The sequence below is a fragment of the Pogona vitticeps genome, chromosome 5 (genome assembly GCF_051106095.1).
Source record: "Pogona vitticeps strain Pit_001003342236 chromosome 5, PviZW2.1, whole genome shotgun sequence".
Classification (NCBI taxonomy): Eukaryota; Metazoa; Chordata; class Lepidosauria; order Squamata; family Agamidae; genus Pogona; species Pogona vitticeps.
Window position 1 is genome coordinate 41,485,742 of NC_135787.1, and position 26,552 is coordinate 41,512,293.

Sequence of the window (26,552 nt, forward strand, 5' to 3'; positions counted from 1 at the left end):
CTCCGTATGGGTCAAATAGACAAACTTTGAAACTGCTTCCATTGGATCATACTCCCACTACATCAGATGATGGTAGAAAATCATGAAGGACTAACAGTATTATAACTTACAAGTGAGAACCAACCTACATTAATGAAAGCCCCACAGTTCAGGGATGCATGACTTGAGAGACCATTACATGGACGATAATATCAATAAGCAACAATTGAACCTATGACTTTAATTAGGCCATCTCCTGGTTGAAATGGAGGAATTCATATGCAGAATCGAAGACAAGATTATTTGCACTATTAGAAAATAATTGTGAAGCAAGGTTATGTGCTATATGCAATATCTGTCACAAATCCAAAGAAACAATTTATCATATTGTAGCTGAACACCTTAAATGGATTACATTTGCAGGCATAACCATGTTGCAAATATCATATTTCAACAACTGACTAAATCTTATAGATTAATCAGCTATTTTCCTCCATATTGCAAATTCCAGCTACCTCCAGTTTAGGAAACAAAATTGCAATAGTATACTGGGACAAGCAAGTTATTATGGATAGAACAGTTGATTTTAATAAGTCAGATATTATATTTATGGATAAATAATAAAGAAAAATAGACCTTACAGAAGTTGGAGTCCCATCAACAAGCAATCTCAAGGTATATAAAGTACAAAATACTGCAAAGTGCCAAACAGTAAAGCAAAAACTTAAAAGCATATAGAAGCAAGATAAGGTCATCCTCCTCCCCATATACTGTAGATTTCAGCAAATGGAATCTTCTAAAATTTCAGATTACTTATTTAAAATAATTGGCAATAGCTGCTAATTTGCTTCCTGAAATCCAGAAATCAGTGATTTTGCATATTATCTAACCTGCAGACTTGATTCCTCATTTTTATGAATGCCTCCAAGTACTAGCAATTCTGAGAAATAAGAAGTGCAGTGTAGTTAAAGTAGTAGTAGAAGTACAGTGGGGTCTCTACTTAAGAACGTCCCTACTTAAGAACAATCCAACTTAAGAACAGCTCCATTTGCTAAATTTTTCTTCTACTTGAGAACAGAAATCCAAGATAAGAACAGGAAAAAAAACCTTTCCTGCTCTTTTTTTAACCTTAGGTCATCTTAGGTTAAAAAAAATTCTCCCCCTAGTGGTAGAGTATGTATTAACCAGCTTTGCATTAGTTCCTATGGGAACTAATGCTTCAATGTACGAACGCACCTCTACATAACAAAAAAACAGCCAGAACGGATTAATTGGTTTTCAGTCCATTCCTATGGGAAATTTTGCTTCAACTTAAGAACGTTTCAACTTAAGAACGCCATTCCAAAACCGATTAAGTTCTTAAGTAGAGGTTCCACTGTAGTTTCTATGGACGGAAAAGAGCAGATACGGATTAAATGGTTTTCAATGCATTCCTATGGGAAATGCAGATTCAACATAAGAACTTTTCAACTTGAGAACCACCTTCCAATACGGATTAAGTTCTTAAGTAGAGACCCCACTGTAGCAATATTTTGTAAACCAGTTAGAATAAACTAAGTACTGTACTTTGTTGCAAATAAGAAAAGAGAAAGCTCTGTCCAAAGAAAGAGTGATATCATGTTCATATTCCTAGGAAACAGAGAAAGGAAAGATTTTGGGGAGTTCCCCATGTGCTCTTTTCCACACCAAATCTCATCCAATGGGTTGGAAGCATTCAGCAGGAATGAGAATTCCCTGGCTGTTTATATGTTTTGACATACAACTTCCGCAGGTGCCACCCAACATGATCCATGGAAAGTGCGGTGGTTCAGTCCATGCTAGTCAAATGTGCAAAGCTATATTTGTAAATATAATTGGTGACAGTTTTTTTATGATGAATGACTGTGAGTGCCTGAATAGGCTAAGTACAAGTATGATTGGATGATGGATGATAGAATGTTAAGTGCAGTGATGAATGGTGATTGGCTGGTCTGACTGGAATGTGGCAGTTGAATGGGAGTTAGTCTGTTTGAGAAGTCTATTTTGAGAAGTCCGCTAGTAAAGGTCTGTTGCAGAATCTGGTAGAGAACAGTCAGGGAGAGGAAGAGAATTAACAACAGACTGTCTTGTGATAAAGAGTTGAAAGGAATCTGATTGAGACTGTGCTCTGTCGAGTCTTTTAACGTAGTTATTCTAAACTTGAATACAGAAGAATATATTTACAATTTGCTTTACCCTTTATCTTATATATTGTAGAATCTACCTTTCCCTTCCTACCATTTACCTATGTTTCCTTTGTTATTACTCTTATGAGTAACTTAAACCATATTAATTGGTCTATAAATAGAAAACATTAGACCCACATCACACACGGCTATGTAATACTAGTGGCAAGAGTAATGATTATAGTAGAAAGAAGAGCCTTTTCATTAGCATCTGAATATAAAACATAGACCAGCTTTGAGCAAGAAAGGACGCTCAGTCTGGGGCATAGGAAAAGGGGCAATCCTAATTCCCTGGTAGAAATTTTGGGGATGGTTGGCCTTTGAGCTAAAGCCTAACCTGGTGAATAATGAGAGGTGGGTAGGTTTAAGGGTAAGGTGTCAGAGAGATGCCTGCAACTACCTAGGGTGTATGTGACTTGCTTATATGAAAATTAGTGGGGAGGGATGCCTCCTTCTAGAAGAATGTCACAGTTAACAACTGTGGTAATTGTAGACCAAAAACATCTGGAGAGAAAACATTCCCTACTCCTGTTCTAAAATGAGTGGGTACAACTATTCTGTCACACATTACACTGCAAAAGAATTGTGTATGAAATATGTATAACTTATTTCAAAGTTGTATAAGTAACAACTGCTGCACAACAAGAAGTAGACCAATGTGGAAATAGTTTAGAACAACTTTTTAAAAATGATTATGTACAGAGTACTTTTGATTTCTTTGAACTTCCAGGGATGTAGACATTTTTTGTCGTGTTCTCTGAATGACTTGAGAAAACATTTTGAAAAGAGTTGCTTTTTCCCTTTGGTGTGGTTTAACATGTATCTAAACTCATTCAAATATGAAAATATTATTATTGTCTTTGTAAACTACACAGACGTTTCTAAGGCTTTCTTAAACCAGCTGTTCTTTGCTCTTTATTGCATTCCTCAAAGCAAAACAGAATATATCAGAGTTGCCAAGACTGCCTGCTGAGCAGTGATAACAGATTAGATTAAAACTTTGGCTCCTTTTGGAGGCCCCCAGGAAGGGCTGTTTTTTTTTTTTAAAAAAAAAACCCTAAATAAATAACATTTTTAATTCGTCTATATGAAAAATCTATTCAGCAAAACTTTAGCACTATCTCTCTCTCTTGCAAAAGTCATTGTTCTTGGGGGAAATGTTCTTTCAAGCTGTGAAAAGAATAAGATGCTAAAGGAAATGGGGTAGTGGGGGGGGGAAGAGAGGGAGAGAGAGAGAGAGGGAGGGAGATCTGAGCTGCACAGGAGCTGGAGTCGAAAGAGCCTCGCTGCCCAGATCAACATATGTGGTGACGAATGACAAATTTATTTTCCTACAGAGTTTGTGTATATGTAAAACTGCTGAAGTGCATCAAGATGTCAAGTGCTTTTTGTGACCACCCAGGTTGCCTTGAAAGATAACCAGATGAAAACATAACTTTAAGCACTAGACAGAGCACTGGGTTTAGGAGGAAGCAGCTTACATGCTGTAGCATCAGCTACAACAGTGGTTCTTAACCTTTATTACTCGGATGTTTTTGAACTGCAACTCCCAGAAACCCCAACCAGCACAGTTGGTGGTGAAGGCTTCTGGGAGTTGCAGTCCAAAACTCCTGAGTAACCCAAGGTTAAGAACCAGTGAGCTACAAGAGGATTTGTCTTGCATCAGTATGCTAATAGTCATTCTCAAGACTCATTCTGAAAATGGGCAATTCTGACAAAATAAAAAAACAGCAAAACAAACAAACAAACAAAAACTATACACCATGCCCAACCAAATTAATTAATTTGGTTGACAGATTGACCACTGACACAAGTGTTAATGATTCCTTAAAGAGTTAGGGTTAGATTTGGTTCTTCTAGGAACAAGAAGCCAATGGCTATACTAGAGAACTGTGACTTTTAGAAAGACATACACTCCGCACCCACTTTTAAAACTGCCACCATTCTAAAAGTCAAACATTGGTTTTATTTATTCATTTATGTAAATGTTTAAAAGCTGACACTCTGGACCAGTCCCAGTGATGATGACAAAGACAAGAGAAGTGGAAAAAATTAAATATATAAATATTTGTAAGCACAAATATAAAAATGCCTGCCTGGAAAGGTGGAACCAAATCTCCAAAAGTAACAAAGGCATTAAAAAAATGTGGCATTGTGCTTCCTTTGCTCCTCTCCCTACCTCTAGCAATCTCAACACTGCTTGGAAACTAGTTCTGGGCAATTAAGGCCTCCAAAGCAGTATTAAAGGTTATATGGGGATGCACTGGGAAAGGAGGATAATTGCTCTTGATTTTGCTAATGAAAGCAGGTGCTTTGCTGGATGCAGGCTTTACTTTTTCATTTTTCTTAGAGACATAATAATTTCCCAAGGAAACTAAAGCTGAAGTTCTTTATCCTTCTGTTTGAAGTCAAGCAGAGGTAGCCTTCTCAACTTCTAGAAGTTGACTGCCCCTCCATCAGCAGAACAACAATCCTGTGACATTTGACCGGCTAAGAGGTAGTAACTGTCTGAGGTCACCCATTGAGGCTTGTGGCTGAATCAAGCCGGTAAATCCAAAGTCCAACACTAAAAGCTAAACATGAAAGAAACATCGGAGAATACGTTAGGGAGTCCTAAGAAAAGTCCACTTTTCTCATTTTCTGTTGCGTCATGAAGGCATAAGCAGTGCAAGATTGTGACAGTTTTACTTTTGAGTAAGTTAGAAAGTATATCCTAATTTGTATTAAAAATAAACTTTATGAAGTAGATGTGCAAAAATGCAGCTATATAGTGACAGTAGAAAACGTTGTTAACAATTCAGTGCTGCTAGATAGAACCCTCCTACTTGAACCTTTCATGAGTACTAAAGAGTACTGCTTGCATTCTGCAACAGACACATTCCTGGCTGCCTTTGGAATGCTATCTCCTTCATTTCAAGACTTGTTTAAGTGTGGCCAGACCGCTGTGTTTTATCAGACTTGTGGCTTGGATTACTGCCTTCTGCAGTGTTTGCTGCTGTTATGAGGTAGACTTGGTTTTGTGGGTTTTGGGTGAGAGGCATTAAAATGTCTAGTTTTCAAACACTTCCAAATTGTTGTATCTTAAACACATACATTACAAATCAACTTTCCACCTGTTGTACAACTACCTCAAGCAGCTGGATGTTCCTATCAGAAAGTGCAACTACCGCATAATAAATAATGTAGTAGAAGATTTGCATATGCTGACAAATAAGTCACCAGGAAGGGGCTTTGGCTGTCTTTGGCTAAACTGTTACGAACCTAAAAGTGGCCAACCTACAGCCTGTGTGGGCTTTAGACTGACAACCCGATTTCAACAGTGCTCTGCAAGCAATCTAGTCAGATCTCTGGCAGGAATTATAAGTTCCTTCCCAGGTGGCCAACTATGTCAGGAGAGAGGAAGAAACAGAGAGAAAGAGAAAGGAGATGGAGAGAGAGAGATAGCAGTCTTAATCACTTTGGCCACTGCTTCTACCCACTACTCACTTTAGCCCTTAACAAACTACTTCCAATGGAATGTGGGACCACAGAGCGAAAAGTTCTCCAATACCCCTCATATGGAAAATCAGGATGAGAAAGAAGTATGGAAAGAAACAAGACCCGTTCAGGTTTTATTGTGCCCATTTTCATCAGCCTATGAGCAAGGCAGTGCCTAGTGCCATCCTTTCTATCATTGCTTTCCTGAAGCAGTATATCTGAAGAGGATGCAAGCAGGAACCCTAGAAAATCAAGGACTTTCCTTAGGTACAAAGCCAACGTGCGAGCAGAAACCTCTCCTATCACTTTCCATGTCAATGAAGTAATGATGGAGTGAGGGAAAAGAGAGCTGGAGGACAAGTCTGCTGGAGGCTGCATTTGGTCTCTTAGGGGCTACATGAAGCCCTTGAGTTGCATTTTGCCAACCAGGTAGTGGTTCACAACAAAAAGACAATTAATGGAAGAGGATGTTAAGGAGGTGAGAGTTTCTCCTTAGGATTACAGGAAGAAGAGAAAAACATTCAAGGAGAAAATTCAGATCTCAGAAAGAAACTGTTTTTGAGATTCTTATTTAGAAGACCAAGATCTACAGTAGGTTTCCAAGTCAATATATTACCACAGTAAATATCTATGATTAACAAGGTCTTCCTTGCTTATTCCAAATTCTCATTCACCAGGAGGATTCTGGGAATTCTTGGGGGGGAAACTTCTTCCAGGACTTCCGCCCTAACTCCAGTTATTCAAAGGCTTAAATCTTGTTGCTTAGCACAGTAAATCACACTAGAGTAGGCCCAATGAATCAGTGGGGACTTGATAAGGCAGACCTTCCATAAGTTCCATTCATTCAAATGGGCATACTCTAGTTGTGACTTGCTTTAGAATAGTAAATGGAAAATGGCTAGCATTCAAATTCTCTCCTCCCCACAGCTGGTGTCTAGAAGTCCCTGTTTTCCTCTTCCCTTCCTGTTCCTTTTCATTTCTTTTTTTTTTTCTTTAAAGGCTTGCTGCCCTAATACTAGGACAGCTAGAGATGATCAAAGGGAAAAAAAAGAACAAGGAATTGGCAGAGAAAAAGGAGGAGGAGGAGGTTTTGAATCAGCCTTGTTTCCAGATTGTTAAGGTAGCTCTGCTGTAACCATGCTTCCTGCACATCTGAAGGGCCAGAGGAGAGCTACCCTAACAAGGCAGAAACAAGGCTGACTGAAAATTTCCTCTCCTCTCTCTAACACCTTGCTCTATTGTTCCCCACCACCACCTTTGGTCACCTAGCTGTCCTCACATTAGGACAGCAAGCCTTTACAAGAAAAATAAAAAATTTGGAATGGAATGGAAGAGAAGAGTGGTAGAATATACCAGATGGGTGGGATATAAATCAAACAAACAAATAAATAAAATAAATAAGAGGAAAACAAGCAGACCTAGGCAACAGGTATGGGGACAATAGGATTCAAATACAGTGGTGCCTCGCATTACGATAGCTTCATTTAACAATGAAATCACATTACGATGAACTTTTTGCGATCGCAAAACAATGTTTCCTATGGGGGAATTTCGCTTTGCGATGATCGGTTCCCTGCTTCGGGAACCAATTCTTCACAAAATGACGATTTTCCAACAGCTAATTGGCGGTTTCAGAATGGCTGCCGGGTAAATAAAATGGCTCCCCGCTGTGTTTAGGGACGGATTCCTTGCAAGACAGGCAGCGAAAATGGCTGCCCTATGGAGGATCTTCACTGGACGGTGAGTTTTAAGCCCATCGGAATGCATTAAACAGGTTTTAATGCATTTCTATGGGCTTTTAAATTTTGCTTTATGATGTTTTCGTTCTACAGTGATTTTGCTGGAACGAATTAACATCGTAATGTGAGGCACCACTGTAGTTAATAAGCTGCAAACAAGGCTGAATGCTTGTTCCACCACCACCCTGCCTCTGGCTCCTGTGTGGTCAGCTGAAGAAAATTAACCCAACTTCCTGGGTCTGATTTCACAGAGGATCCAATTGCACTTTTCCTGCTATGTATCCACACTCTCCTCATTTTTATGCCTGTATGTTTTGCTTACAGGCATAAAAATGAGCTATTTTTCTTTTAAGTTTGCTGAATTTGTAACTTTATGGTCATATATATGGCCATGTATATACAGTATGACCATAAAGTTACAAATTCAGCAAACTTAAAAGAAAAATACCTACATTCTATAGGCCAATTGTACTATGAGACCACACTGTCTGTTATTTGTTCCATATTTTTATAATTAGATATACAGTATTGCCATGTTATTTGTTTACATAAAAGATGTATGTAGATAAATTAGCACACTCTGTTTCTTGCAGAGTCCAGTTCTGAGTTGTTTGGCATGACTGTTAATAAGAGTTCCTATTGATCTACTCACTCATGAAACATGATTTATTTTAGTGCAAATTTGCCATTACTAATCAAGGAAGAAGAAAATTAACTGGTCGCAAAATATGATTCAAATGTATTAATATACTGTACTCTATTGTGTATAGGAATGTAAGGATGGAGCTACAATGGGGCCAAGTGACAAGTATTCCCAAGAGGACATTAGTTAGGGTCCCACTGAGTTACTCTGGATACTCTGAATGGCTCTGTAGACTACAATGATGTAATCTATATGGATCATTATGGATTGTCTAGGACATTCACATTACATGAAATCTTGAATGCTCTGCATTTTCAATGAGGAAAACTTCTCAACATTAGCTAAGATGAAAATATAAATAAAGAGTATGTGTACCTGTTCTTTGCATCTCTCTCTCTCTCTCTCTCTCCCTGTGTCATATATATATATACTATATATGCAAAGAAACCTTAAAGGATTTCTGTAGCACATTATTCACTAATATTTATTATTTTAAAGAATATATATATATAGATAATCCACAATACTGATTTTTACTGTGGGTTTATCTGAAAATAGGCATGAAACTACCTGTTTCACGTATCCTGCTTTAATGTGAACTCTCCCATCAAAGCAGGACGTGGAGCAGTCCCCCTCCTACAATTCTGGGCAGCACTGGGAGATTTCATCCTGCTGCTGCCAGAGCCAGGGTTGGAACAGCCTCATCTGCTCACCATGCTGGCAATAAGGAGCTGCTGAAGCTGACCCCTTCTGAGCCAAAACAATGCCACCAGCCAGCCACTGCCAAGGTGGCTAGAAAGCCTTCCCAACATTTCCTAGGCAGCCACAATGTTGGAGAAGTTCCAACAGATCCATATTTGCCACATGTTGAGCTCAAACCCTGGCAATGTCAACAGCTAAGAAGCCTTTAAGTACTAGCTGACTGGGATGGAAGCCCTGGTGTGAATTAAAAATGGCACCGACATGCACTTTTAAACCCATACCAGATTTGTGCCATGTGAAAAAACCAAAGTCACTGTGAATCAACTTTGGGCCTTCCTGAAAGTGTAGTTGCAGCCAATGACGTATGAGGGAAACATTAATTTCTTTTCTCAAGCATTACTTTGATTTAATTAATTGCACTGCTAAATATCTCATAAATATAAACCACTACAATATATTTCTCTTATGTGTTCATATTAAAACCAAGATAGAAAAGTATACTTAAAAGTTACTGCTTTTTGCACTTTTTTTTTCTATTTTCAGATACAAGATTTTAAGATTAGTCTATTAGACAAAAACCACTGTGGTAAAGTGGCATATAAATATATTTTTTTTAAAAGAAAAGAAAAGAAAAGTATTTACTACATGTTTCTTCCTATGCTTCTTAAGGTTTGCTTCAAACGACACCTGATGACTTTTGTTTCTACTATGCAAGAAAAGATAGTGGATTATGCTTTCCGGATTTTCCAAGAAAACAAGTTCGAGGACCAGCTTCTAACTATTTGGACCAGATGGAAGAATATGGAAAAGGAGAAGATATCGGCAGGTCCATACTATTTAATGTTTAAAATCTTATGATACTTTATGATTTTGACAGTTGAGTCGATCTGTCCTTTTGCTCCTCAACTGTGTCATCCAGATGTTGCTTTCTCTTGTGCTTGCTTTGTAATATGCTGAATACTTTTATGATACATACTTGGTTAATGATTCCTCGGCTTAATGCTGGATCAAATACATTGCAAATGTCTTACTTGAAATGTTATCTAAATGTAACTGTTGCAAATTGGATTTCTCCTGATTTGTTCTAAACAAATGGGTCCAATTTTTCTTATTGTCTCTCTTCACCATTCTACACCATCAATTATGACACAGACCAGATTAGTTTTCATGCCCTCCATTCCTTGAAGTCACTTGTACCTTAAAAGTCTTCCTGGAGGATTCTGGAGCACATCTGAGCACTGTGGAATCAGCCACTGGGGGCAGAGGGGACTTCCACCCACCATGGTTCAGGAAAACCACCTGACTGTCCACACTGTTTTTTTCAGGACCATATACAGTAGGTGGCTGCAGGAAGGAAGAGGAAACAGGATAGGAAATTTCCCTTCTATGACCTCCTTAATTTAAATGATCTTAGGATCCAAGCATGGGACTTTTGATGCCTCCTCCTATGCAGAATATGCATGTCTAATTTTTCCTAATTTATTGTTACATCCCTTCTATTTGTGAGCCATAAGGCGTTTCTGGGCAGCACTGCCATAATTAATATCCTCTACAGGAGAGAACACAGGAAACTTAATATACTATCGTGATATTTGCTTTGTTTGTAAATGTACATAGCATGATGCAAAGAAATAAACATTTCTTCATTAGACAGCATATTCCTGGGAGAGGTATACAGCTTCACGGCTGCATCTACAGTTTAAGCTAATTCCAGCCTATACATTCTCTACTGTATATCCAATCCCATCCTCTTCTTAAAGCTAAAAACATGTTTGTCTCGTCTGCTTGTTGCTCCTCTACTGCCTGGAGCAGTGTCATCTTCTGCAGAGTCTAATAGTAAGTGTTAAGAGAGAATCTCAGGAATTAGGAAGCAATTCTCTTATTTGTAAATGTTACAGAGGAAATGCATCCATTAGCTAACAGTCTGACTGAGAAAAGGATAGACAGCTAACAGCTGTAGCGCTATGTTAGAATATCCCTATCATTTGCTTCCTATTGGATCTAAACCTCTTTCATCTTCATATATGTGATGCCAAGTATTATCTTTGCTTATTCTGCTTAATCTATGTGATTGGGAGGAGTGGAAGTTTTTATTTCCTGCTAACCTGTAACTGGAAGAAAAATGTTTTTGCTTACGTTTTTTAGGAAACATAAACATAACTGCTTTTGCATGCATGAAGTGGTAAGTGGCTTGAGGCAACCTGTTGGAGCAGTACACTCTGGAGATGGATCACAGCGCCTGTTCATCCTTGAGAAAGAAGGATATGTGAAGATTTTCACACCTGAAGGAGAACTAATTAAGGAGCCATTTCTGGACATCCACAAACTTGTACAAAGTGGAATAAAGGTTAGAATCTCTTTTTATTTATCATTGACATCTCACTGTCCTTTTCATCTACTTGTACTTTGCAACAGTTTCAAATTTTGTTTAATTTTAACCTTTGTTTAAAAAAAATAGGATGCTTTAAAAAAGAGTGCTCAGTTAACCAAAGAGAGAGTGTTCCTTTTCTTCCTTTGGTTTCAACACAGTGCATGAAATCCTGTTGCATAGCTCTGCATGTGCAACACAAAACTGCAGCACCAGTTCAGAAAATAGAGGCACAGCAGAAGTGCTATTCACAAAGCACTTCTGTGTGTGTGCCACGCAACAGTTGTGATGAGGACCATATGACTGATTGTGCAATGAAATCATACAGTTCTTATTGCCTGGGTCTAGTGTTGCATTACATGAAGACAAACAGGATTTTCTCCAAAGAGCGTTAGCCCTGCTTAGTAAAATAAAGATACAAAGGCAGCAAGAACCCTTTATTAGCACATCCCTACCTGTAGATTTTGGTTTTCATTTTGTTTTCATGAACCAGCACAAATAGGCCATTGAGCTTAAGTGGCTCAAGAGCCAGTTTAATAGTAGGGAACATGCTTTGTATGACTAAAGTGTCTAGGTTCATTTTTTGGCATCTTCAATTATAAGGACTCGAGAAAGATCTATCCTTGAAAGTTTCTAGAGCTGCTGCCAGTAGATACAATTATCCTGGCTGGTCCTGCAATAAAATGTTTTATTTTACTTGCAGTATTACTATAGCTTAAATGATACCAGAAGTATATAATTTGTATCCAACCCATTTTTCATTCCCATAAAGATGATGGTCTTGATAGATAATCTCTACAAAAGCAGTTTTGTTCCTCAAGGTTTTTATTTCTTGACACTCACCATTGCCAGTCATTCTGGTTGCTCAATACAGAAGGGGGAGCTCTCACTGCATCAGCTGTTTAAAAGGATAGCTCTTGCTTGGCCTTTCCATACTTATTAGATACTGCTCTGCTTTCCTGGGTAAAGTATATTGTGTGCCAATCTTTCTCTTACTCCACAATGTATGTTGAATGGTAAACTCCTGAGAGGAATATTCTCTTTGTATGAGGAAAGATTATGACATTCATCTGTGAGGAGCAGAAACCTCATTAAACTAAGTGAAAGGATTTTTGTCAAATTCAGTGGTGCTAAACTGGAAACAGAGCAGTGATGTGATATTGTTATTCCACGGTATGCTAGCTTCCAATATAGTGCACTGCAGAATAAGTAAATTGAATTAAGAGCTAAGTACAATGTTAAGGAGCAACACAAAGCAATGATGTATATTCTGAGTATGTAACTCTGGGGGTTCTAATTTTACAATATCATACTAGATTTTACTTTCCAAGAACATTGTTCAATGCAGTTCAACTGATTCAACAGCCAAAGCTCTAAATAAGTTCAAACACAAAATGGCATGTACAGTCAAACCACATTTAGCATATGTGCATCTGTGTTAAAATTTGGAGATCATCTGGCTATGTAGAATTCTAATGCAGGAGAAATGAATCCAAACTACAATTGGTTTGTGTTCCTGTGTACGTGGGATTAATGGGGGATTCCTCAATATTAACCCATTCCAATTGTATTTATTGACATACCAAACTATGATGAAGGTACGTCTGCCAGTTCTTAAGCCCCTGAAAAGACTTTATCAGCCAGAAATGGAGGCCAATTTTCTCTTCCCTATCTCTTTTCCCTTTTCTATTAATTTGATTGGGAGGGAGAAAAACTGCAGCAGCTTTAGAGGTAGGATGGACTCTTCTCTTGTTCTAAGGACACGTCTGGGCATGAAAGGGCTTTGGCCCTATTAGAGCCAAGACCTTCCCCAACAGGTTGCTTATGGGGCATCAAAGGGTGGAAAACTATTGTGGTAGAGTTTTCGACTGGAAGTAATGAAAATATTTCCATAGTAGACTTTTCTGTTCCCTTGCAAATTTAAAAATTCTCATCAAATGACAAAGATCATATGAGTTTTGAGAGACCTTCCCAAGGACTACAGGATTTCATCCTTTACATTATTTACCTACTAGGATAACCAACCTCTTTATTCCATCAAAAAATTAATGGAGATTGCTTACAATGATCAAGGGACTGCAGCAACTCCCTAAGAGGAAAGGTTATGGCATCTATTCCCGAGGAAGTGTGACTACTAAATTTAGCTTAGAAAAAAAGAACAAAGAGAGATATGACTGAGTGGTGTGAAATTACGTATGGTGCAGGAATATAGACAGGGAGATTCTGTTCTCCCTCCGTTATAAAACTAGAACCTGTGATCATGCAATAAAGCTGAATGGAGGAGAAGCAGGACAGGAAAATAAGAAGTACTTTTTCACAAAAGGGACAGTTAAACCATGGAATTCATTGTCATAAGATGGTGACTGCCAACATGAGTACTGTAAGAGGGGATTTGATTCATGGAGGTTGTGGCCACCAATAGCTACCAGTCAGGATAGGTACAAAACACCTCCAGCATCAGAGGCAGTATGCTTCTTTATGGCACTTGCTGGGCAGTACGTTAGATAGTGTTATTGCACTCATGTCCTACAGGTGGACTTTTTATACGCAACTGGTTCTTCACTTTGAGAGTGCTGGGGTAGACAGACTTCTCATCTGACCAGCATGGTCTTTCTCCTGTGCGAAAGTTCTTAACATTCATAACAAAAATGATCAAATCATAGAACTTCCATATATTTGTGTCACAAACCATATCATAAAACAGTTCTTGGTATCGGAAGTACAAACAATCAAATTTTCAACACTTTCAATTTTAGCATCCATTTCATCAGTTCCTGACATGCTTTTTGAACTTCTTAAATCTAAAGCAGAGTTTAAGGATTTAGTGGGAAGAGTTATTTCAGGGATATGTATCAAAATCTTTAGCAATGTATGGGCCAATACTATGGATTTCATTATCCTCAGCATAATTTAGGCTGTAAACCTGTTGACTTAACTTGACATTAATCACAATCACTAATTTTTCAGTTAAAATTTACAGGATTGCATATCAATTCCTCTTTATGATACAGAAATGCCAGCAACATAAATTTTGTATAATGTATCCAGGCATAAAAATATATGACATTATTGTTGACCTGCTGTATCTTTCACACCATGAGTATGTACTAGGATATAGCAATGCTAGGTTATATTATTGTGGATATAAAACTTTAGTAGTGAAGAGAATAATGAAAATTTTACTGTTGTCAATGGTTAAAGATTAAATGCAGTGATACACACTTTAAGAAGGCAAACCTGTACTTTAAAATGAGCATTTGCATGTTTTTGTGATTAAACATGCAGTATTGTTTATTTATTGCATACTGGTTGGTGACAAATGTACAGTACATTGGTATGGAACTCTAAGATCTGCAAAAGAAATGTTCTACAAGATAAGGCTTCCCACTTCTCCTTAGGCAGTTTGAACTGTAGAGTATAGAGCAAAACGCGTGCCATGGAAACTTAGAAAGCTGTTGTATCAAAGTGATATTGCATTGAGATCAACCATTTAAGAAATGATAGTAGTGTTTTAGTAATAAATCTAATGAAAACAACATGACAAAAGCACAAAGCCTCTGAGGAGAATAAAAGAAACCCCTATGAAAGAGAAAACATATGTCAGGGAAATGAATGATACTGAAGATATGCTGTTAAGAATATATGAGCTAGACTCCTTGACCTCAGCCACCTTCTGCTCCCCTCCAGGCTATGAATTGTTTTTGCTTGTCACTATGGCTTAAATTTTAATAGAAAGTTTCCCTAAATCTTGAACCACATCTGCTTCTTTGTTTCTTTCCATAGTCAAATCCCCTAGTGAGGCTGGCTGTACATGCTTCAGTGTTCCCCCTCGTTCCTCCTTCCCCCCCACAGGAATTACAATATTTTTATATAATTCCTTTTGTAATCATTTCAAGAGTTTATAATTTGCCACTGTTGCAGATATAAAGCATTTCAACTATGTATGCCTAGCTCTGCAGTCAGTCTCTCTCCTTACAAGCACTCACATTGGGCCTATTATATTTTCTTCATTCCTAAAGATTTAAAACTGTTCCTGATAGTTCAATCTAGTGTAATATGTAACAAAAAAATAGGTAGGAGAATGATATGGTGGTACACGTTCATGGCTCTATTGTACTGAATGGAATTGTGGTTTTTAACACTGGTAACTATATTTAAAAGATTTACATATTTGAAATGTACATTTATCATTTTAGAGCAAGAGTGTGACCAACAAAGGAATGTGTAGGTAAATAAATAAAGACCATCAAATTACAAAGCACAGAAAGTTAGAATAATTTGGTCATGTAATAAGAAAGAAAAAATTACAGATAGTTACAGCTGACCGTCTAGGGTAAGTTAAAGGAGGAAAGAAATGGGTGGTGGAGAAGAACTTGTTAGTTGAAAAGCCTTAGGGAATCCCTTGAAGAAAGAAAGAAAGAAAGAAAGAAAGAAAGAAAGAAAGAAAGAAAGAAAGAAAGAAAGAAAGAAAGAAAGAAAGAAAGAAAGAAAGAAAGAAAGAAAGAAAGAAAGAAAGAAAGAAAGAAAGAAAGAGTGTTTGTGTGTGTGTGTGTGTGTGTGTGTGTGTGTGTGTGTGTGTGAGAGAGAGAGAGAGAGAGAGAGAGAGAGAGAGAGAGAGAGAGAGAGAGAGAGAGACCCTCCCCATGTTTTCTGCTTGCCTGATATTAAAAACAGCAACATTTATAGGAAAAATAGTTGTTGGTGCAGATGATAAAGAACCAGAATCAGTGAAAGAGTCGCCACCACTAGCACCATTATTACAAGCATCTTACATCTAAAAAAGGTTAGATGACTTTAAGGTGTGATTGAGGGTAAATGAGTCAATGACTACTAGTGTGATGGTTATGTGCAGTTTCCAGTTTTAGTGGCTATATGTTGTTGAATTCCAGTTGCTAAGGCGGAACACTTGCAGACAGCTGATCTCATGTCCTGCTGCTGGACTTCCCTCTTTTAAAGCTTTTCTGATCTAACCAAAATAGACCATTTTTCTTCATTCATATGCCTTCAAGCTGATTTGCTGGTATGAGAGTGCAGAATTTAGTAGCAGTGTTAGTGGTGATTTGGATTTATGAGTAGCCTTTTCAAAAATAAAAGCCAATCATCTATAACACAAATAATTTAGAGATGTATTTTAAGCTGCTCAGCCATAAACAGGCATTCTGCCCTTGGATTTGATACTATTCACATTCTTCTCACTGACTGAACATTTGTTTGAAAAATGGTTGTCATGAATATATAATACTAATGTAACATAGGTGTTTTTTAAAAAAAGTTGCAACAGGTGATGGCACTATAACCACAAATGCCTGGCCCTCTTATCATTCATTTAAAGAGTCAGTAAGGGAAACAATTTCCATATCTCAGCCCAATTAAGTTTGAATAAGCTGAATAATTTGATTTTGTTAACTATCAGTATAATACACCCAAGTGCTACAGAGACCTATAGATTTATACAAGATAATTTTAATGCATGCTGGTGGTTGTGGAACATTGCAGTTATATCCAAGTGGTCTGTTTACACTGAAGGCATTATAATCTATGTTGATTTTGGGCTCAGTAGATTCTTAGGTTAGAGGAACCTAGATGGGAAATGAAGATGGTATTTTATCACTTTACATGCACATGTGTAGGTTTAATGTTCTGTGTTTCCTCAAGAGGAATCCCATGGTGCCAATTAACTGAACGTGCTCCAAAGCAAGTCTCTGTTTGGAAAGTATAGTTTTCATTGTGGGTGTTCCTTGAAATTGTATGCCTTATACCCTGTTATTATCGAGACGTGTGTAGTATGATGAAGACTGCCAGCTTCCTTTCTGTGCACTGTATGAATTAGAGCTGCATCCCACACACAGCGCTAGATAATCCATGTTCCAGTTTTGCTTTGTGTACAACTTATTTTGGAGCATTCAACAATAATTTAATACAAAACTTTCACTAAAGTCAGTGGTTAGGTCACTGAGAGGCTGACCACTTTTTGTCAATAGAGATGGATTGCTTCAGTGTCACTATTTGATTCTATATCAGTATAAAACCTGACACATTAAGTCAGTTCCTCAAATCTTTGGACTGCATCTTGGAAGGCACTACAGATTGTGTGCCTTTAAAATCTAGTCAAGACTTTTTTGTTTCTCCCCACATTCCAAGCTGTATAATACCCAGCCTGAAATAGGCTTCTGGAGGACTCAAATACAGTACTTCCTTTTAAATAATATTTTAGCAGCTAATAAGTAAACCTGATTTTGGATTTTGCTCCTGGACCACAGTTGTATTTCTTTGTTGTTTTCTTCTGACATGTTGTTTGCTGTAAACCGAAGAATTGTTTTATTTAAAATTTTTCAGAAGCAAAGAAATGAGAACAAAATGAAATGTAATTTTTGGCATGTGTGTGTGTTGGAGAGAGATGTCTGATGGTAACATCCTGAGAGCCTGCATGAATAGTCAGCACAGGCAATTTAAGTACAAAACTTTGGGGTCATGAGGCCTGGAAAACTAATCATATAATTTCTTCAGCATTTCCCGTTTGTGAGATCAATCATACAACCAGTCATGTGACCAGAAGGCCTGCTGAAACAGAGAAAACATGCAGTACAGTATATACTGGCCCATTTGTTTTATCGCCATCTTGCTGAAGGAATATGGCCATGTCCAATCAAGTGGATATCCTACTCCTCTCCAAAAACTAGGAAAATTAATTTAATCTAAGAGATTCCTATAAAGTTAATTGTTTTTAATTAATTTCTATTACATTTACATTCATCTTTATAGCCACTTTAAATACTGTATATACTTGCTTTACATTCACCACCTCAAGAAATATGAAAGCACTATGTTGGACAAAAATGTTATCCCTATTTTTCATTAGGTAATGTTTATTGTTGCTGATATTGATGAGTGGTACTAGGTGTACTGCTAATCACACAAAGAAGAAAACATCATGGAAATGAGCTGGACATTTGTATCTTCCTGCTGTGTTAGAAAAGAATTAACTGAACCTCTGTACCTGATCAGAAATCTGGAGGAATAGAGGCATGGTGAAGTTTTCTGTTCCACTTCACAAAACTATAGAGAGTTGACAGGGATGGGAGATGTACTTCTCTGTATGGTGACATTCCATGTGACTTCGAGATGTGCGCATGAATAGAACCAATAGTGGGAGATCTCAACAGTGGAAGCCTTTTCCCTCCACTCAGATAAGCAATGCCTATGGTGCTGTGGGTATGTGTAAAGAGCTCAGACAGACAGCTTACCTAATGGTTACATACACAGTGTGGTGAGTGTCACTTAGTAAATTATTATCTGTATCATAATTCCAGCTCTGGGCATTTCTTATAATTCACAATAGCACTAGTAGGATGAAATATGACCTGGTAACAGACAAATAACCTTCACAGTGGTGACATCCACTATGTTTCTAATTTAAAATGAGGCAAATGTAGATGAGAAATCTGGTCCTGATTCTGAGCCTGACTAAACTGGAGCTGGTTTTTGCCAACCTGTGGCCTCTGGATACATTTGCCCAATGACCTGGCTGATTAGGAAATAATGGGATTTACAGTCCAACACATATGGAAGACAATGGATTGGATAAGATTGACAAGAAGTCATTGTTGTCCTCCTTTATTTGGCAGAATATGTATAAAACTGCCAGCAGAAAGTTTGAAGCCACATACCTTGTCAACAGCCCATGCATATATTTACCAACAGGCACTCTCATTTTTTCCTATTTGTTTTATAAAGATTTATTTCATAAATTTCTATTAAGCCAAGGTTCACTGTTTTATATAATCTGGAGAAAAAGTACCATGGTATCTGATTGCCCATTTGTTTTTCATTGAAAAAAAATTATATCTCTTTTTATTTAATTGAATAGATAACTTTTAAAAAAAACTTGATTCGTCTCATTTAGACTGGGTTCTAATTCAGAAGCTGAGCTGCATTTTCTGATTGTATTAATTAATTATCAGTTATGCACTAAATCAGTTATTCACTAAACACCCTCAATAATAATAGAAGAGATATTCTCACTTTTTAAATAAAGTTAATGGTTAAAACAGTGAGAAGTAGCAGCCAACCAAATTCTCACCAAGCAGATCAATTGGCATGTTGCTGTTTGGACCCAACGGTGGGATGATGCTTCCTGTCTCTTTCGCTAAGCACCTTACCATTGGATTTTTTTTAATCCAATGTGTGAGCTTTTTCTTATAGTAGCAGGATGGTCAATTGTTGATTTACAGACAAGCTAAGTAAGCTATAACTTGTCAGATCCTAACTGTGTATACTTTCAGTGGTTATTTCTTTGTGTTCGGCATAGAAAAATGACGGTCATAGAAGAACTGGGACATATAATTTTGAAATTGCCCTTTTTTTGTACCAAACAAGAAACAAGAGATGGAACTCTTTCTGAGAGGAAGGTGGAGCTTCCAAAAGTAAAAAAGGGAAACCATCACAAAAGGGGAAAAAAAGGTATGCAGGCCGGCTGAGGGGCATATAGATGGCTGTTGGGCTCAATTCTTTTGGTCTGCTCAACTGAAAGCTGCAATTCATATTTGTATTATGTGGGTCATTCATATCCCATTTTTCAGTCAGATAGACTCCCAGAGCAGCTTAGAGATCAAGAAAAACAAGACATATTCTGTTGACTCTGATACCAGATGAAACAAGAATAAGGAAAGAGAATGAAAACAGAAATCTAGGCACAAGTCCATCATGTTATATGATTCTTATAATGACCAGCTACAATGCAATGAAATGCAGCAGGATGTTGTTGACTTATTTCTCACAAACAGATGGAACGGAAACAGTTCAAAAAGAAGATGAGTAAAAAAAATTGTCCCTCATCTGAGTGGGATGGAGAAACTCTGGTTCTTATCACTCCCTCTTTTACTGCCTGAAATAATAGTTGTTGGATGATATTTGGAGGAGAGGCAAAGCACAAGGGTACAGCTTCATAAAGGGGTCAATGGTGACCCTGCTTCTTATGTTTATGGGAAGCTGCTTTGTATGACATGACAAGATTAAGAAATAATATAAAGTAGATAAATGTGGCAGGGTGGGTGATTTTTCTCTTTGTTGAAACAAAGCATGAACTTCCACTGATCAAATTACTTCAGCGATTTTGTAGCTTTTGTGCCAGGGAGGTCTGTTATGACAGTGCTGAAGTTTATCTAATCTAGGAATATCAGGTCTCCAAATTTACTTTCGTAGGTATTTATAATGTGCTAGCGATCATAGAACTGAGTGCAGATGTGTTTGCTTTTCCTTGTATGGGCTTTTGTACTTGGTATAATCACAGGGAAGTGTTTCTTCTTTGTGTACATGCTGTGCACTTTGGTGTCCTTTCAAATGGCACATTTTCAGCTATGCTGTGTAAGAGCTAAATGGTGATAATCTTGTGTGTTTCAGCCATCTGAAACATATAATAATAATAGGAAAATACATCATGTTTAGGATTACAAATCCTAGAATGCTCCAATTCTCAAGCCTGGAAAAAAAATGATACACCTAGAATGCTTCCATTTCATGTTTGTCTTATGTAAAGATTTTCCAAGACAACAATGAGACTGAAACAAGAGAATGTGCAGTTATTATAATAGACCTCAAAAGAGAAACAGAGATTTTAGGAAAGCAATGAAAACATAATTACAGACACATATATTCCATTTAGTGTTTCACCAAATGTACTAAATATCAAACAGGAGGTGTTTTCAGACGTCCCCTCATGAGGTTGCAACTGCCTAGAGGCAGAGAGTGGGACATAACATGCCATATTGTCCATTTTCCTGCCCTTCTCATACCATTCCTGGGCCTAGTCCCAAGCAGAGTCGATTCATTGAATCAATTGCTGAATGATAAACCAACAATTAGGGAAAGCCATTGATTTAAATAATATACATTAACAATTTAGACCATGTTGGGCTGGGATTGAAATAGGTTCTTTTTGTGATTGGAAATCATTGTCCAGACTAGGAAGGCCATAGAAAGGGTTCACAGACATGAGTCAGGCTTCTTTTTATAGCTGTGCCCCCATAGAAACCAGGGAGAGGCAAGGGGTGTGATTTCTCGCCTCCATACAAATACATGAGAAATTTGCTAAAAATAGGTTTTATATGAATATGATTCATTATTCCTGAGAAATCTGTAAAATATTATTTCATTAAACCCACATCTAGGTTTTGTGTTGATGCCACAAAATGAGAGGTTCTGATGAACACCTTTAGTTGAGTGGTTCACCACACAAAGAATCTTTATTACAACAGTTTTAAATGAATCTTTTACAGACTACTATCCCATATTCAGCGGTCAGTGTACTGGCTTATACTGTACATCTAGATTCACACTGTGTCCCTGCTTGCCAGTGTACTAGAACTGAGTTCAAAGCATAGTCTGGGGGAATGTGGTGTAGCCATCTTCCTGCCACTAAGTTGTCCTGGTCAATGTCTGGATGTGAGATCCATTTGGATATTTCATACATGCTGTGTTGACGACCATGAGAGAAAAAGGAGAGAATATAAATAGCTTGTACATACAAATAATAGTTTGGCAAGTGAACCTTCTGTGATGTTACTTTCCAAAAACTACAGTCCCACAAATGTGTGTGTGTGTACATGCAGAGAGAGAGGGAGAGAGAGAGAGAGATTTACGTATATATCCAATAAGATTAAAACAGCATACATTACTCTACTAGCCCCCTCTCCCAATCCTTACAACAATTATGTAAGACATATTAAGTGGGAGAGTATGATAGGCTCAAGGTCACCCAGTAACTTTCAAGGCTGGTTACTTTCCACTGAGCAGTGAAAGAGGGAACACAGGATCTTCTGCTCCCATGTTTGTATCATACTCTGGGCCCTTTGGGCCATAATTATCTATAAGTACCATCTGTCATCAAGTGAATTCTGATTTATGGAGACCTTTTTTCAGGATTTTCTAGGCAGAGAATACTCAGAAGTTGTTTATTATTCCCTTCTTCTGGGGGTGTCCTGGCAGCTTGCCCAAGGCCACACAGCTTGTCCAAGCTACCTGACTTGCCCAGGGCCACACAGGCTGGCTCTACTTGCAGGAGGCACAGTGGGGAATCAAACTCCCAACCTCTAACCACTGAGTTATCCAGCCAGCCTTTGGGCCATAGTAAGAATGAAAATTAATTCAAAACTGGTGCACTAGCCCTAGTTAGGGAACAAAATATTCCAGGTTTATTGGTTTATCTATTGCATCTTCCCGTTACTTTCCTCCCCCTACAAATTTTAGAATAATGTTAATGACAACAAATAAATTCTTTTTCTTCTACAGGTTGTATATGGTATGTGATATATAATGTTTAAGAATGCTGGCATCTGAAGGATTTTTGAAGATACAGTCACAATATTCTGAATCTCTTTGTCTACTGTCAGAAAGTGTTTGATGCACTAGCATACAGATTAAACCTTGGACAATTGCAAAAGACTGATAGGAGGAAAAATCTCTATGATTATTCAGATTCACAGTAAGCTAATTTAGTTAGCTTCTATGGTTCAAGTTTGCCTCTGATCTGGGTCTTCAGTGTGCATTTGGAGAGAGACAATGTTGCTGCAGTTTTTTAGCAGCTGCTTTCCCATAAACTTGACCTCTTTTCTGTGTGTAAACAAGTCTTAAACTTCAAATGCAAGCCACCCAAGAGATTATACAAAAACATAAAAGATTGTTAACAATGTTACCATGAAACAACACAAAATCATGACCAGTAGACAAATATATTCAAGGGTCAATTCAAATGTCTGACAGTGGAGGTGGGGTAGAAGGACTTGGGTTTGCAGCATTACTGTTCTGTCTGTTAGCAGAGCTTGGGAATTTTGGGGGGACAGAATACTTCCAGAATACCCCACCTATAATAGTCATGGCTATGCTGGATGGGTATTATGGGAACTATAATCCAAATGTGCACCAGCTGTGTCTATCAGAAGTTGCCCAAACATGATGCAACAGCTTCCTTCCATGATAAACTTTGTACAAATTCTTACAATTCTTCACCATTTGGATATCCAAAGCCATCCATGTTTCCCATCATCTTCCCCATCCCATGTCTTTCCAGATGTTTTACACCATAGCTCCTATCATCCTTTGTTCACTGACCAGGTTGTTCTTAGATGATATAAAATTGTGTGTCAGACCATTTAGAGAGACGCTGGTGGAAGAATGCTGGAATAAAAATTGCAGACATGGGTACAAATGTGATTTAAACAGAAATGCTTTCAGATTCGTTTTATTTATCTAGAAGCACACAACACCAAATGATGAAACAGATAAACAGAATTGTGCATGGACTTAATATACATAATATCGAATCAGAGGTTTCCTGATTTGTCTTCCTGAGCCAGCGCTCACAGAATCCACTGTGAGCTCAGAATGGCTTATAGTCTATATGGCCTCTGACCACGTGAACTGATAGTAATCTGAGGTTATGGTTCTAGAGCTCTGGAACACCTATTGATGTCACAGAGAGCACTGCAGGCTTGGTTCAGGCACCTAATGGGTAATACAAGCCCAATGTGACATTACAGCAGATCTTCTAACTATGCCATTAAGAGAGGCAGAACAGAAAGAAGCAGTAGGAGGAGATTCAAAGGGTTATGTTAAAATATTGATCAACGCTTTTTTTATATGGACACCTGTGAAAGTTAGAAAAAATATCATATTCTCACTGTGTCCCAAGCTGTTTTTTCAGCAAACCATGATGCAGTGAAGCAGAAATAACATGCTTTGTTTGTGAGTAGGTTGGCCTCATCTGGGATAAATCAATGTTTATACACTGCAAGAACAGGAATCTTCACTGAGAATGTTAAACCCTAATCCTAACCATAACCCTCACTTTCATCCTCACTATACTGAAATTTTCACTGAAGCCAGGGAAAAAAAGATATTTTGTCCTGGTACATGGAGGCTAACCATATGTCTTATTTCATTTTCAGTGGCAAGAAGCTCAGTTAAAGCTTTTGGTTTTTTAACAAATGGCTATTAAGAAAAAGATGTAGAAAAGGAAATATATTGCACACATTCCTTTAAAATAGGAGGAAGAAACCCAAGAGATACAGTGTGAACTTGATTTTCAAGTTTAAAAGCAAGTTTATATTATATGCCTTGGTGGTGGTGTTTCCTTTCAAAATGTTTCCCACAAACTAACACTCTGCTCTATTTCTCGGTCTACCAGTACTCATCCCCTCTCCCCAAAAATGCCAGTTACTATACATTATACAATAATTATATATGAAAGAAGTTTCCATTTTTGTTTCCATAGGTCAGGCAAATATAATTTTTCTAGATAATCTAAGCACCAAAAAAAGAAATGAACACAAAAGTACTAATTAAGGTACTATAACCCTAGTAATGTGAAAGTATGAGCACGAAAACTGTTGATTGTGTAAGTTGTTCTGGTAAAGTGTGCAGAGTTATAGTGCAATTCTGTACATCTTTACTTAGAAGAATTCCTGAAGAGCTTACTCCTAGCTATGTGTACATAGCAGTGAAGCATTATAATGCAATCTTTTATGTATCTAACCAGTAAATTTATTTGGTACAATGGGGCTTACCCCCAGGTAAGTGAATGTAGGATTATAGCATAATTTCATACATAACTTTCCCCCTGCTAGAAGAAAATAATGCTTATCCATCTAAGACATACAGGCCCAAAATCCAGTTGCACAAAAGACACAACTTTTAGTGATGAATTACCACAAGTTAAGAAATCTCCATAGGCATTATGTGTTTTGTACTGAGTCATGCAATTTACATAGGTGCAACAGATATTTCCTACAGGGACTTCTTAATATATAGTAATTCACTGCTAAAACATAGGCCCTTTGCACAACTGCACAATAGGATTTCAGCCACTGATTGCTTAGCAACAGTCATCTGCCCTAATTATGCTCATACACCTATGCTGAAAATCACAGAACATAAATGAATAATGGCTTAGCACCTTTTAACCACTTTGCAATGTTCATAATCAAGATGGTTTCTAGAGTGGCCAACATTTACACATATATTTTCCCCCAAACCAGTCCATTCCTATGAGTGACAACATATACTCATTAATAAAACATGTATCAAATTATTAGTGAATTGTTAGTGGAGCTGAGCATGTTTATGTGTCACTGTGAACTGCCTCAAGGCTGTATGACTGAGGACACAGTAACAACTAATAGCCTCCAAATTCTTCCATGAACCAAGCCAGAGCATTTTATGGCCTGCTATGAAGCAAAGCAGTTTATCAAACTCCACTCTTACAGGGCTATTTCAGTTTTGCAGTCCATTAAGTTGAAATTTTCTACCTCAATGAGGGCTCATTGCCCATGTGCTAGAGCCAACATAAAATGATTATATTTATATTTTTGTGTGTGGCAAGGCCCAATCTTTGCTAATGAGCACTGGGTTAATAGGTACTTAGCAACTTTTTGGATTTTCTTTCTAATAGTTTTACTCACCAACAGTGCAACCATTCACATATCTCTTCAGAGGTATGTTCCACTGGGTTCAATAGCATGTACTCCCTGTTTGCTACCAGAATGATTTTTTTTCTTATAGAGAAACGCATTGCTCATTTTCAGAGCTTGTTCTGGAAGATTCAAAGATTCAAGGAAAGCAAATGCTATTGACCAAAAAAGTTAAACATACATGTTTGATTGAGGAAATAAGTGTGGTTCAACCACTAGGTAGCAATGACCATAAAGTAATTGAACTTGGCACCCTCCCATGGGGATCGTACCATAAGGCAATAATTTTACAGCAAACTTCATTTTTTAATAAGATAGAAACCAGAAGTAGCCTAAAGGGGAACATTGGAAAGTTAACATCTGTATGATCAGTACTTAAAACATACACATTAGGTATTGAAATTCTGTAATATGAATAAAAAAGTGTTACAGCAAGGTAGAGGATATTCAGCCTGAAAACTTTCTGTCTCATGTGCAATTTGGTGCTCATTATTTGGCTGTAAATGTACAGCAGAACATAACAGCTGGATCAAACCATTATTAAACTTGCTTGCAAAGTTGAGAGTATGGTATGTAATCGAATACCCAAGGAATGTTTTTAGAATATATTAATAAAAACTATTGGAAAAGAATCCTCTTGGGACTATTTTCTAGGTTGTCTTTGCACAAAGTTCTGACAAAGTAATAATAAAGCCCCTGAGCATGGTGTGTAGACTTGAGCAGGGGGAGGGGACATTTTATCCTCCAGCTGTTTCATACTACAGTTCTCAGAAGCTCTAGTCAGCATGGCCAGTGTTCAAAGGCTGTGCGAGCTTCAGTTCAAAAGAGCTGGAGGATCAAAGGTTCCTTACTCCTAGTCCAGAGGTTCAAATATGAGCAGAGGTTCAAATCCAGTCAGTGGGGTATGGCTGGTGAGCAGAGTAAAGTAAGAATAAGAGTACTTTGGTGACTAGAGATTTCTATTAGTGATAAATCCAT

The 26,552-nt window shown here is 37.7% G+C and overlaps 1 protein-coding gene across 3 annotated transcripts in view; it reads left to right on the top strand.

The window, feature by feature from the left end:
* Positions 1-26,552, top strand: part of HHIP (hedgehog interacting protein) — a 102,434-nt gene that overhangs the window by 20,666 nt on the left and 55,216 nt on the right. For all 3 annotated transcript variants that reach the window (XM_020783097.3, XM_020783098.3, XM_020783096.3), the window contains exons 3-4: positions 9,414-9,570; positions 10,890-11,091. In XM_020783097.3, the coding sequence (XP_020638756.1) occupies positions 9,414-9,570; positions 10,890-11,091 (359 nt within the window). The remainder of the gene's footprint in view (positions 1-9,413; positions 9,571-10,889; positions 11,092-26,552) is intronic.